This window comes from Platichthys flesus, chromosome 2, assembly GCF_949316205.1.
Source record: "Platichthys flesus chromosome 2, fPlaFle2.1, whole genome shotgun sequence".
NCBI lineage: Eukaryota > Metazoa > Chordata > Actinopteri > Pleuronectiformes > Pleuronectidae > Platichthys > Platichthys flesus.
This window is the reverse complement of record NC_084946.1, coordinates 10,167,112-10,181,296: the sequence shown is the minus strand read 5'-3', so window position 1 is coordinate 10,181,296 and position 14,185 is coordinate 10,167,112. Positions and strand designations below refer to the sequence as shown.

The 14,185-nt window shown below is 40.7% G+C and overlaps 1 protein-coding gene across 3 annotated transcripts in view; it reads left to right on the top strand.

The window, feature by feature from the left end:
- The window catches only part of slc2a9l2 (solute carrier family 2 member 9, like 2), a 118,976-nt gene that overhangs the window by 40,953 nt on the left and 63,838 nt on the right, over positions 1-14,185 (top strand). For all 3 annotated transcript variants that reach the window (XM_062397500.1, XM_062397486.1, XM_062397492.1), the window contains 3 exons: positions 1,400-1,532; positions 9,432-9,613; positions 12,033-12,143. In XM_062397500.1, coding sequence (XP_062253484.1) covers positions 1,400-1,532; positions 9,432-9,613; positions 12,033-12,143 — 426 coding nt within the window. The remainder of the gene's footprint in view (positions 1-1,399; positions 1,533-9,431; positions 9,614-12,032; positions 12,144-14,185) is intronic.

Below are 14,185 nucleotides of genomic sequence, written 5' to 3'. Positions count from 1 at the left end.
AAATTACTGTGTAATGGAACTGAAGCAAACCTGGATGACTAACAGCATACCTACAGCTGCCCTCTTGTTTGGCTATTTGTCTTGTCTGCCTCCACGCAGCAGATATTCACTGGGGAATATAGTTGGGATGTACAAAGAAAAGCTTCCTGCGTTCCAACATGTGATGATCTATTGATTATGTCTTTCTTCACTCATCCTGTAAAAATAGGAATGACCTTCATCAAAGTCAATCAGAAGACTTGGGGGAGACGGCATTTAAAAAATCTCTGTGAGATCCTGAGACCTGCAGTAAAAATATAATAATTAAATGAGAGTAACCTAACAAGGATCATGATTTCCTTTTTGCATCGGTGTTTGCTGGATTGCTCGCAGGATGGGTTTGGGTTAGGAGAGAACCCAGACCAGGAGGCAGGACATTGTTTTAACCTAATTCCTCATTGTGAGATAGAGCTTTCTCTGAATAAAGTGTGACTGATCCAAATACAATCTGTATCTCTTGATTCATACAGGTGTAGGGTTTTTTCAAATGAGGAAGAAACCTGTAAACACCACCAATGTTTAGCTGGGAATCATAATGTGGCCTCAGTGACAAGGATTGTTTTAAGTCTTAGGACTGTTGGGCCTGGCAGAGGTATGCACTCTACTAAGTGGCATCCTACAAACCACAAAAAGTTCAATCTTTCTATTTCAGTTGGATAGTTCGTTTTAAATTGGTTGACTTATTCACAGGACACCATACTGTCATTTCTTATTAAACTCCGACTTTATAAATTCGAAAACCCATTTGTAACAACAAGCAACAATTAGCTCAAGAGACAATTCCGTTTTTTCTTACTTCAAGCAAATATATGCATGAAAAACACCATAAGTAATGAATCAAGCTTTCACTTTCATAGCACTGCCCTAAGCCTGTAACCTATATTCTACAAACACAGGATTACATTATGTTACATTTTAATGACATTCATCACTGCTGGCAGAAATTATTAAGAGTGTTATGTAACCTGAGGCCCTGCTACAGGTGCCGCAGGCTGAGAGCGGGCCCCTGAGAAGGGGGCTATGAGAGTTTTTTCAAGAACCCCTTTGAGTTCGATGATTGGCTTTACTTATGTACAGAAGCCTGCATGGTCGAAAACCTCTAATGAGGCCCCATACCACAAGCTTTTATCAAAAGCTGAATAATTCAAAGGTTTGCTTGAATATCAGAATGTCTATCAAGTGTTGTGTTTCTTGGGGAGGGCTGTTTAGTCTATTTTTTTACATAAAGCCTCCTGGGCCCAGCAATGTCCTTTGAGATGCTGCTAAATATAACTTCTGTCCAACTTCTCCATACGGCCTGCTCTCACTCTTCACGTCTGAAGCTTTGATTTATTTCTCTCTGTCAATGTTTTGTCTACAGGAGTCCAGGTGGATCTACCTGTTTTCCTTCCTGGCGTTTCCGGCATTGCTGCAGCTGTGTGTGCTGCCCTTCCTCCCCGAGAGTCCTCGCTACCTGCTGCTGGAGAGGAGGGATGAGGCTGGAGCAGAGAAAGGTATTACACACTGCTGCACACTACATCTGCAGAATACAGAAAAGGCTGCCACAGGAGGCTTTGTCTCAAATGCATCAGTGCTTGTTTTAAGAGTAACGATCACATCCACACAGTCCTGGAGCTGGACAATTTTTTATATAGGGAGAGAGTGTCTCTTTTCTATAGAGATGAAATGGTATGAGCATTTGGTATCACGGTTCTACTGACTGAAAAAAGTGAAGTTGAAGTTAAAACACTAGGTCTCCTGTCTGCAGGAGTTTGTGTGGGTCGCGAATTGCCGGTCACATTCATTTAGCTATTAATCAATGGTGTCGGCTCATGAGCACGGATCGTTCTGGGCACATTGACCCTGGTTCTCCGGCTGTGGGCATCAAGTTGTGTCTCTCGTCTCATTACCTTGAACAACTTCAGGGCGTTTTGAGGTCTGAACCAAGGTTCATGTCTGTAACAATGTTTACATTTGATCCAGTTAGTTTGGGTTTCACATTGTAACTTTGACACTAAAGACAGTATGACAGACTGTCCGTACCTTCTGTAATCAGCCCCTACTCGGTTTGTCTCTGATGGTGACTTGTTGTAAATACGGCTATTGTATTTGCTAACTTTAAAAAAATATATTGCATTGAAAAAAACTGTCTCTGTTTGAATGGTGACAGAACCGGTTCACTTTGATCATTTCTTTGCAATGTTATATCATTTTGGTGTTACCATGTCAGCAAAATGAACGGCCTTGTTGTTCAAACATTATATTGTATTATTTTGACCACAAATAATCCTGTGGGCCGCATCTGTTTCTATTCTTCTTCTGTTGTATAATGCTGTCTTAACTTCCTGCAATCGGTCTGAAAGTCGGAACCAGCCCCCCCCAAAAAAAATGTCAGACTGCAAATGATACCAACCTTGGTTTGTCTTATCCAGACCGAGACCACCTCTTCAGTGGAACTTGTTCGGACATTTGTTTTTTAACTTAATAATCGAGTAAGTTAAAATGTTTCTGTTAATCTAATGGAATCAAACAGTGTCCACTTTGAGCTTGTTTTCTTTTTTATTTTAGTGTATATTAGTTTACACTTTCGAAAGCAGCTCCCTAAAAAAATGCTAAATGAGCTATAAGCAGTTCCTGTTTGCAGTGTACCAATGGATGAACACACAAGGGTTCGGGATTACTTTGGTACTGAAGAAGGCTCTTTTGTAAGGGAGGTGCCTGCATGTGTTTCATGTCTGTGTGATTATATTTGACCAAAGTATGACTCCAATAAGGACTGGGGAGCCATAACTTGTTTCTGTGACTCCTTTTAACACTCAGCTCCCAGCGAATGCAGGCTTTAGTAGAGTAACCACAGTGGGATCCTGTCAACTGTTTACATGCTCTGACATAAGGGGAAACAGCATAGGGTAGCGGAAAAGCTCAAAGTCTATGTGTTAACGAAGCATGTAGAAAACTATCATGTCAGCTTCGACTTTGATCAGCTTTGTCTCTGGAGCGTTTGGAGCTCTTTGAAGTTCATGGCCATATATTATAAATGGGGACTCTGGGGGACTGGTTGTTTGTGTTCTTTCTTGAAGGAAATATCCTGTTTGTCCAGAGATCAAATATCGAGTGAGGTCTCATTGCCGAGGACTTTGATTCAACATTTTAACAAACAGCTTTGATGCTTTGGTTTGCCTCACTCCTTTATTTGTAAATGTATGTAAATGCATTAAAACACAATATTCAATGTACATGTGATGTAAAATAATGTAAAACAGGCCTGTCAAGAATCAACCTGTGTGAACTGAGGGAGAAAACGTTCAATATCTCCAATTTCATGCATTTAATCTATTTAATGAAATTGCCACTCGTAGTGCAAGTGTGACATCAGGACATCTTGGTGACATCTGTTCACCTGTTTCATTAATTTGATAATAACCTTTTAACAAAACCCGGTCCATATATAACATATCATGAATAACACATTATTCTTGCACCACAGGTGTTTCTTATAGAGCAGAGTTGTTATTAAATCCGATTGGCACAATATTTTGCACACTTTGGCACAACATACAGCAACTGGATTTTATGGGGATTGCTTTGAAGCACTTAAGGGAATGTCTATATAGATGACAGCAGGAAAATGTCCAAAAACTGAGTCCTATTGATTTAGAGGAACAGAAATCGATTAAAGAAGTTATTCTCATAAAAGCGCTTATGTGTCAGAAACAAAGAGCTCTGGACGGTACTGACCAGTTAAAAGCTTTTTCTGGGCAAAAAATAATGATTTATAAATCGTGAAACATGTTTTCATTTAATTTGACAAGACATCCTCACTATGTACAATAGATCTGGTGCCAAATGAAAAACATCAGAAAAAAGATTGCTCAGAGCACATAAGAGGAATATTTTTTTTTTTTTATTTGCTCTCAAATCTGCAAACATTAAATCATTTACAATGATATCTCATTAACTTTGTACTATATTAACATGTGATCTGCATCTGGATAGGGATCAATGCAGTGTAATGCAAGGTGTAAATGCAGGAAACATTGAGACAGGATTGTGATCTGATAGGTCTTACTATCTGGAGGTAGTTGTTAGATTGATAGAGCGTAAATTGAATAATCATACATTGTATGAATATACATTAATAGTAGTGTTAATAAAAGTCTTACAAGGTTACTTACTATTGTTTAACAGTAACGGGAAATGCAGCTCCATGTGCTTCACAATGAAGAAATGACATGCAGAGTGCTTCACATGAAAGTAGAAGGGATTAAAAAAGGTAGTTTATGTAACACAAGATGGAAAATAAAACCCATTTAAAATTAAATTAACATGGAAATAAAGAGGGTAACTGGAATACATATCATTTAAAAGCTTAAATTGAAGGTAAAACCACCGCAGCAAAGTAGAAATTAGAGGGACCAATGGGTCAAATATGTCAATAACTGAGACCTTATTTTCATCAGTTTAGCCCAGAGAGGTCTGATTACTTTAGAGGACTTTAAGTGGGGTGGTAAATTCTTTCAGGATATAAGCTGTGTCCAAAATCATGCTCCTCCAAATGGGGCTGAGGAATGTGTCCTATCATCCCAAAGCCGGGTCCTCCAACCTACCCGAGCATTCGTTCATATGCTGCCGGTTGAGGTGCAGTAAGTGCAGCAGCTTAATGTAGCCAACGTTGAAACAATAAGGACAGGACAAGCTGAGGAAATCCTCTGTAGGCCAGACATCTCAATTCAGATGGGCCGTGCGTCCCAGACTGAGTCGTCTGAAGGATGCAGCCATTGCTGGGTCCCAGCTTTAAAGTGGGCTTTATCATGGAATCATCTGGGGAGATGCCTGTCTGAAGAGATGCATTTATAAACTTCAGGACATGATTTTATTTGCAGGATAAGGAGATGAACTGGAGGAGATGCACTCAGTGAGTCTGGTAAAACTTAGTTAATGAAATGCAGGTGAATATCACCATGGTTACATCTTTCTTACAGAGTTTATTGAGGTTGTGTGTTTACATCATCAGTAATACGGGCTGAACTCGGAGAACAATGTGAGTTTGTCTCATTAAATCAATTTAGGAAAGTGTGATACTTGGATAACGACAAATATTTGAAATACACTCCCTTTTTAAAACAGACGACAAACAGAAAAGGGAGCAAGTATAGAACACAATAAATCTAGCAACAATAAAAGTCATGATCGTGGGAGGAAAAACAGGTTTGTAAACGCATCCAATTATCTTTAAAGGTTATGCTTAACTTGGATTCTATTTAACAACTGCTGCTGTACTGTGTTGATAGAGTCGTGTTCCCGTCTGGTGCTTTATACGAGCAGAGGACGCCTGGAGACGAGTGTGTGTGGTTGAAGGACATGTTGCCCAAACTTCCTGTCACTTCCTCCTTGTGATGTTTTGCTGGCACAGGTCGGAGCCGCGCCGCAGATCCATGTCGCTGGCTTGTGTTACAAAACTTCAGTGAGGGGAATTTGTTATCCACACGCATCACAGGGGGGGGGGGGCTGTACGCAGTGTGCCATCATCATTATCAGACAGGACAAGCACTTTCTCTTGCAACACATCTCGTCTGTTGCCACATCGTATATCTGCAGCAGTCCTGCCCTTCATTTAACGGCTACAGAGGTGTAAGACAATGGTATAGTCGAGGACAGATTGGTGTTGCTCTTCTCATAAATCCAAGCAGAATTCTCTCCATATTAACCCTCTAGTGCAGGCCATTTTCAAACTTCTTGAAATATTGACCTGGTAGCACCAGTTCTAGGTATCAGCTTTTTATTCCCACAGTAATGTTATAGAATCAGGCCCTGTCCATAGTGAAACTGAGAATTTCACCCAACATGTGTTCATGTAAAGTGGAGCGTTTGGGAAACGGTGACCTCACAGCTTACCTCAAACATCCACTGGAGGCGCTGTATCGGTTGACAGTGATGTTTTAGTTTGTAATGTGCTCGTTTCTACTGCAGATATGTTTTTTTCCCATTCTTCTCAGGGTGCAAGCTTCCATGCGTTTTCAATGTGTAGTGATGGGTGGACTAAGGGAGACCTTAAATGGGTTGACTCCATGGGGCCAACAGCTCCGTCGCTAACATCATGTCAAACCACTTACATTGACAGCCACAGTATGACTTTGGATTAAAGCAGGTTCAATATTTTCTGTCAGCAGGGGAAGGCAGTGGAGTGCACTTTTACACGAGCTAATCAATGTAACAATAACTTAGAAGTAAGACCTCGTGGAGGGTATTTAATCCAGGGGTTTTATAAACTGTAGGCAGCAGAACGAATTTGTCTTGGCTCAGCTGCTGACTCAAATGTGTCATAAACTGGCACAAAGTGCTTGTGCGGGCCTGAAATTGCTTTTGGGAAAGAAAACACAACACTTGTGTCTACTTCTCAACAACACTGAGTGGTACTTGTTTCGCACACTTGATGCCATTTTTCACTCAGAATTTATGCAACCTCCAAACTACATATAAAGTCTGATACTCTGCAATTCAGTTGACCAAAAATGCATAATATATGTAAAACAGAGATTTATGCTTTACCAGATGTGTTTTCCAAAGGTTGAGGACTAAGTAGATTTTGTGAATACACGTCGGTTGGTTACTTTGAACTGTTGACATTATCCATAGATGAGTGGCCCAGTGGTCAGCATCTGTCGCTTCAGCAAGAAGGTTCACATTGTACTGGCTCTCTCCGTGTTGAGTTTGACTGTTCTCCCTGTGATTTTTGGAGGTTTTTTTCACGTTTGTTTTCTCTTGGTACTCCAGCATCTTCCCACAGTTAAACGATGTACAGATCGGGGGTTGATTGGGGACTTTGCAGGTATCAATGTGAGTGTGAATGGTTATTTGTCTCTGCATGTTGACCTATCCGTGGTGTACCCCACCTCTGGCCCAATGTCTACTGCTGGGATTGGATTGGCTTCATCTCCTCCTGTGACCCTCAAAGGATAAGCTGTATTAGATAATCAAAGGATGGAATGACCATGAGTTAACAAGCTTATAAATCAGTGCTTGTTTTAGTGGAACTATGCTGAAGCAGCTAAACATAAGATAAAAGTTATCATCTACGTGTAGAACACAAGATTCTATTCTGAAGAAACAGGCTACATTTTGAGGATGCTCAAGAAATATATTTTTGTCCGGTGACAAATGGGGAAATTTCTAATTGGCTTTCAGTTTTGAACAACTTGATGAGCCTCATCTGTCTTTGCTAGAATGAGTTAATAAAGACATATATTATAGCAGTCAGATCAAAAGCCTTGAAGTACAACAGAAGTCTACAGGAGGGATCAGATAACAGTCTGGGTCACTAAGTCATTACAAGATTGTTAGACTGTCTCAAGGTGCATCTTGTCTCAATGCCAGCTTAATCCAATGCATCCATTTCAAGGTTCTTCACGTAAAATATTAAAAGGTATCAAAAATTTGACAAGTCACAAGGTTCCTGAAAACTAGAGACTTTTCATTTTCAAAGCCTAAATCTAAAGGCACTGCCTGCAGGCTCCACCGTTATTTGCTTCCTGATACCTGAATTAAATTTGAGACTGTGGGTAAAACATCTGTTACATCAATACATTTTTATTTTTAGTAGAATTGCATCTATCTCACATATTTAAAACATTAAAAACCTGTTTATTTTATTTTAGTTTGAACAGCTGTGTTTGTACCCACACACTAAACCCCCCACACACACATTTCACGGGCAAAATATTGTATCACGTGACCATCTCTGGTCCAGAATTTAGTTTTTTTGCAAAACTAAAAGGAGGAGAATGGTTTGACTAAACCCAAAGCACACTGCATGGGAGAAAGAATCCAAAAAAAATGGATTAAGCGCCTGCATCTTTCAACTCGGTCTTCATCAAGGCATGTTACAACAAGTGACAGTCAAGAAAGTGGCCGAGTACATAATTTATGTCAGTTCGAACAAAACATCAATATCTTAAAGGTTGGCAAATTCATCACAGACAATCAATAACATCAGTTATTCACAAAGCATTTAGTTTGGCAGGGTTTCCTGTGCCACAACGCTTAGGCTCTGTCCGCCACACAACTCCCACAACACAACGACCTGCTTTCACTGTCCCCTCTGTGTGCTCACGTGTGCTTCTCTCGGTCATGTCCTCAACCTGTACCCACACTAGACTTCCCATAAGACCAGGGATTCAACCTTTACAGGAGACAAGATGAAAGTGAGAGGAGAAGTGTCTTTGCACCAACATATTTCCTCCAGCACTTTCAAGTCCATGTTCAAACAGCGTTTAACTGGCCAGGCTGCAAATGACAGCAGGAAAGCTGTTGTACCTGTTCACACAACATCTAAGCTATGTGCCTTTCAGTCAGACAGCTCACGTTTTTGATAAATGTATTTCAGAATTACCACAGATCTAGTGTTTGGCGTCTAGGCTCTAACTTAATCACTCCCCCGTATGATTGCACGGGAATGATGGGAGTGATGAGCAAATACTAAAGGTGGGTGCTGGGTTGGTGGAGGGGCTAAAGCAATTGGTGGCACTACTGAAGCAGCAGTGCGAACCAGAGGGGTTGATGGGAAATGTCTCTCTGGTTAAATAGACCACTGGATAAGGTGGGTGTGCATTATATATGGTTGTGGAGAGTGAGGTATGTCACGTGTTGTATGTCACATGATTGGCGCAGCGCAAATCGAGTTGCCTGCCAGAACTAGCTCACCGCCGTCGCCACATTTAGATTATGGAAGAATATACTAGTCAAATACTTGTGGCTATTGTTCTACATTAGTTACGAGATATTAAAACAACTGCATAACTTGTTGCAGTAGAGCAGATATACCATTTTAGCTGACGTTTTCTGGTACATCAAATCATGTTGATCCCAAACTGCATTAGAACAGAAAATACAGATTCCTAAAATGTATTTGTCCTGAAAACAAAGGTCCAGTGTTTGTCTGCATCAATCTGCAGGGACTACGATAAAATTAAAACATTTGTCTGCTCTGCATTAAAATATAATAATGTGCTGATGAATGACGTTTTCACAGAGGGAAACATTTAGAGTGAAAACATGAGTGGGCTAGATGGGAGCACTTATATTAACAGTCATTGTTCTCATTGAAAAGCATTGTTTGTGCACAGAAGGATCCCAGATTTGTTGAAAACCTTACCTCCTCCAGTTTGCATACAAATTAGATTATTCACATTTCTCATTTATATCAATCCATCTCTAATATTTTTTTGTTCAATCATTCTCAGTGAGTGTTAAGGTTTTTGAGATTTTTTTTCAATTTATGAGGTTGTATATGTTTTTTTAATTTTGTGGATGTTTTAACATGGCTGTGTTTGTGTGTTTGTGTGTGTGTGTGTGTGTGTGTGTGTGTGTGTGTGTGTGTGTGTGTGTGTGTGCGTGCGTGCGTGCGTGTGTGTCAGCCTTCCAGAGGTTTTTGGGGAAGAAGGATGTGTCCCAGGAGCTTGACGAGGTGCGAGCGGAGGCTCAGGGCACCCTGCACACCATCTCTGTGTTACAGATGCTGAAGACCCCAACTGTTCGCTGGCAGCTCATCACCATCATCATCACCATGGCCTGCTATCAGCTCTGTGGCCTCAACACTGTAAGCTGCCGCTCCCAGCTCACTTTTCTCCGATTTGCATGGAACTCATCGTCTAGTCTCTTTTAATGAAAAACTCTATGAATTAATTAAAGTTCCCTTGTCAACACAATTGGTAGCTCAAACATGAAAGGTTCTGGTAAACAGGAAAGGTTCTGGCAGGGGGAAAGCCCCTTTTGAAGATCGTAGGACTTCTGTGCATATCTGACGGCAGCTCATGAGACTACAAACAAGTATTAATGCTACTGATTGAGTTGAAGCCTCCCTGGTCTCAAATCATAAATATCAAACATGCTCGTTCAAACATGTTTAATATTTACAACAGCAACCTGCAATAGCAAAGGAGAGCGAGCTGACTGGGAAGTGTCTCAAATAAGATCTTGCGTACTTGTAACAATGATACATCTCCAACTCCCATCTCGCACTGGAAAATGTGTAAGCCAATTCTGCCTTTGTCAAATATAATTTTATTTATTTATTTTTGCTTGCGGCAAAACAGAACACAGACGTTGGTCCTCCATGTTAGGAAAGCTTGCGTGATTGAACAAAGAAAAATCACACTCAGTTCAGAAGGTTGCGTTAATGCACCTGAAAGATCTTTGCCAATCACCATAAAACACAATTAAGTAGAATAATCACTCTGGTGTCTGTGAGATTTCAAGCCTCTGGAATCGCCACTGTGTGTGGTCAAATGTGTGCTCTTACTTTTAAATCATCTAGTGAGTGCAATGTGCCGATTATAAGATTAAAATCTGTTAAATCTGTCCTTTATTGAGACATGGCTGGGTTTTCCCTGTAGATAACATGAAACATGACCCTATTTCCCTGGTAAAGCTGCACAAACAAATGAGTATTTCGGTTCCATTTTTAAATCTTTCGAAATTTTGGGTAAAAGCATAATCACTGCTAAATCTTGAAATGATCATCTGGGCTGGCGGTTAACTGCTGTGCCGCTGGGGTGTGCTGTCTTATCACAGTCCTGCCAGTGACAAACAATTCAATACCATCACATCCCTGTCCATCGGTGGACCAGGTGTGGCAACATATTACAACCAGTGGCCCTCTGGGTCTGTGCACGCACAGGTGTGACCCAACATTCGTGTTCTCGGATAGTAAGAGAAAGGTTATATTCTGCATCAGTCCATTTCATCTGCTTTTTTTTAAATTGAAAACAAAAAGAAAGTAATTAATCATGAAAGCTTTTGTTACCAGTCTCTTTCAACAGTTAGAGTGAACTTGTCTTGCGTTGTTTGTGCACAACACTTCTGTGTATGACTCACAGATATAGTACTACACATAAATACACTATATAAATAAGGTAAATAAAGACTGCAGTATAAATACTTGTTTTATTGGCTCCAGTGATGGAAACATGAAACTTGGGAGAACGCTCTAATATGGCCAAACAGTGAGGTGAGAGAGGGCCTCAGTACTTGGTGCGTTTGTGAAGTACATGACTCACTGAGGAAATAAAACAGAGGGGTAAACTCCTCTATAAGCAATGAGTAAGGAATCCTTTTCAGCAGGTTATAACCGCGTTCAGAACCTGTTTTTGGTAGTAAAGAGTAATAATGTGGGGTCACCCCCACAGCACCACCACCTTCACACACCAAGGATTCACTATGCACATTATCAAGTAAACTGAACTAAAGTGGCAAAAAAACACTTTTTAGTTGAACAACATAGCTGGTTGCATAGAAAGCCTGAAAATGCCTGTGATCGCTTGCCCCCAAAATTCATATTCACGGGGAATATGATAAATAATAAAAACTTCACTTAATTTTTCATGATTGAGTTTTCATATTTTCACATTTGATAGGTTGATGGACTTTTCAAATGACACCCAGATTGACAAAGCTCATTTAAATAATCACAGATATGAACGAGGCTTCATTTGCATATATTTTCATTCAGAGAAGACAGGGATGTAATTTAGTTCCCTCTGAAGGTCGTATACTCTTCAACCCCCCCCCCCCCACATACACACCATCAGAACAGTCAAATGATTCCATTAAACATCACAGAGAGTGACACCCTGATGTTTCAGAAGCTTTCCGTGCTGCACTGAAGCTGATGTTTACCTGACAGCTGAGAAACATCCCTGCAACCAGTGTCACAGCCCAGTGCCTCATTTACTTATCATTTCTGACAATTGCACATATAGATATCATTCCTCTTAATCTTCCAGAGAGAAAGCAGAGAAAACAGTGAGGCAGGGAGTTTCCTACCTTTATCAGGGGTCAAGGTTGCTGAGAATCTTAACAGAGGCAATGCATGGTTGTCAGGTTTCAATTGAACTGAGGCTAATAACATTACCCTTGTTAAATGTATACATTTCTGTAAACGTGTATGTCGGACATGCTGATTTATGTGTAAAACCTATGAAGACCAATGAAAGTGACATGTGGTTTTTTTCTCACAGATCTGGTACTACACCAACGGGATCCTTCGGGAAGCGGGCTTTGCCGAGAACCTCCTGCCCTACATCACACTGAGCACCGGGGCTATAGAGACGTTGGCGGCCATTATCTCAGTAAGAGCCCCTGGAAGATTCTACAGCCAAACCTTTTGTTGCTTTCAATTGTAACTAAAACTATATTTTAAAAGCTTATATGGTATATTCTATGCAGCCGAGAGGTTGATGATGTTGTAGAGTTGTTGATGATGAAGGAAGGACTCCAAGGACCCAGTACTTTCAGTATAACAAAGTTTATTACAAGAAATTACAGGTCGGGACGGGCATCTAGATACCCGGAGATACACAAGCCAAAAGTGAAATCTGACCTGCAGGGGTCGAAAGCACAATTATATAGGGAGGTTGAATCCGCCCATGACTTCAGGTAAAACACATCCCACATGGGATTTCGGACTAAAGAAGGACATGTTTTTGTACCTGAAGATGAAAACACAATGGTCAAGAACCTTCCTTCTGCACCCACCTATTAGCTGGTCCGAGATAATTCCCTAGGTCAAAGGTCATCCCAAAAAGGTAGAGGGCAAATAAGATGAACATCTGGAGGACTCTCTGAGAATGTCTGTGAGTCCAGAGGTTAGGCATCATAAATGTAAGCCTGTCATTATGTTCTAAACACACACCAACATGATCTACTCTAACGAATACACAACACTTACTAGAGCACCTCTAGCAACCTTTTGTTTCCTCTTTTGTGAGGATAAGATAATAATTTATTAAATAACCCAAGGGATGTGGAGGGGGGATTCAGGTATCACAGCAGCCTAAGATCAGGTAGACAGAATAGAATAATGATAGAATGGAATAGAATTACAATAGTGACACCTGCGATGTGCTTAGCGAGGTGGCTTAGTGATGTTGCCATTGAATCTCTTGTTGTTCGGGGTAAGGTCCATCCTTGGTCGGCGCTGTTGCAAATGGTTTTCACCAACCATATGCACTGTGCGACCTGAAAAGCAGGGCCCTTTTTTTCAGCTTTGTTCTTCGTAACTTTAAAAAAAATGAATGTTATCCTGCTATGACGGGTGGAGAGTTGTGAGTGGACTGTCTGTGTGTTGTGTCAGAGGCGGGTGCGCAGTGCATGGTTCAGTTGCAGGACATAGCTATTTAGTGTAATTTTGTGAGTGGCCTTATTGTTAATCCTACTTGCAATGTGTGTTGCAAGGCTTGCTTCCATGCAATCTTGAATAAGGCATTGAATACAATTAAGCATCACGACCCTGGAGCACAAAGTATGGAGGACCCTCGACTGTGCCAAACATGTTTGGAGCTCACAAGGTTTGCTTTTATTTCATCTGTGATCGTCCGCCTATAATCTTTGAATGCTTATTCTTCGTACAACCTTCATACAATAATATTCAGAGCTCTGCTTTGACCGCGAAGCACTTGGTGCAGATTCCTGTAAATCTGCAGATTCCTGTAAATCTGCACCGCCCCTAGTTCATTCCTTCAGTAGATTTGTTTGCTGTCTATTCACAGTGATTATAGTTATTTTTAACTCTGGTGTTATACCCGTGTCCCAACTGTTCTGACATGGGTCAAGACCTGTTGAAGTTTTAGTCGCTCAGTTATTATCCTCATACTCCCACATGAAATATCATCTGCTGAGTTGAAGTGAAGAGGCAGAGCTGTCAGCAGGAGTTCATTCCTTCTGTGGCAGCTGATCGTTCACTAGATGAAGGAGCAGGGAGCACTTTGCATCAGACTGCTCAGTGGACTTAATAGCTGTCTGGAGTGTCCCTGTTGGCAGCTTGTTGGATAGATACTATAGTATTTCACTCTTTAGTGTAATGCAATGTTTGCCAACTTGACATCACTGTGCATAAAAAACTGATAAAACTATAGAACAGGGAAGAAATATGTGCATATACTACATCCTGACGTTCAGCACCATTTAACAAGGAGCTGAGTGATGTTGCAGCCTGCAGCTACATTTATATCTAACCCTCCAAGTTATTCCTCTACTGAATTGTCAGTCTGTCTTTGAGTTACTGCTGGGGTATACTGCAAGGGGGAGTAGTTATGTCAGTCTGTCCCTCTAAAATTATTTGGTTTCCACAACAAATCTAGATTTTTCTTTCCAATTTTTAAATGAACCTTTA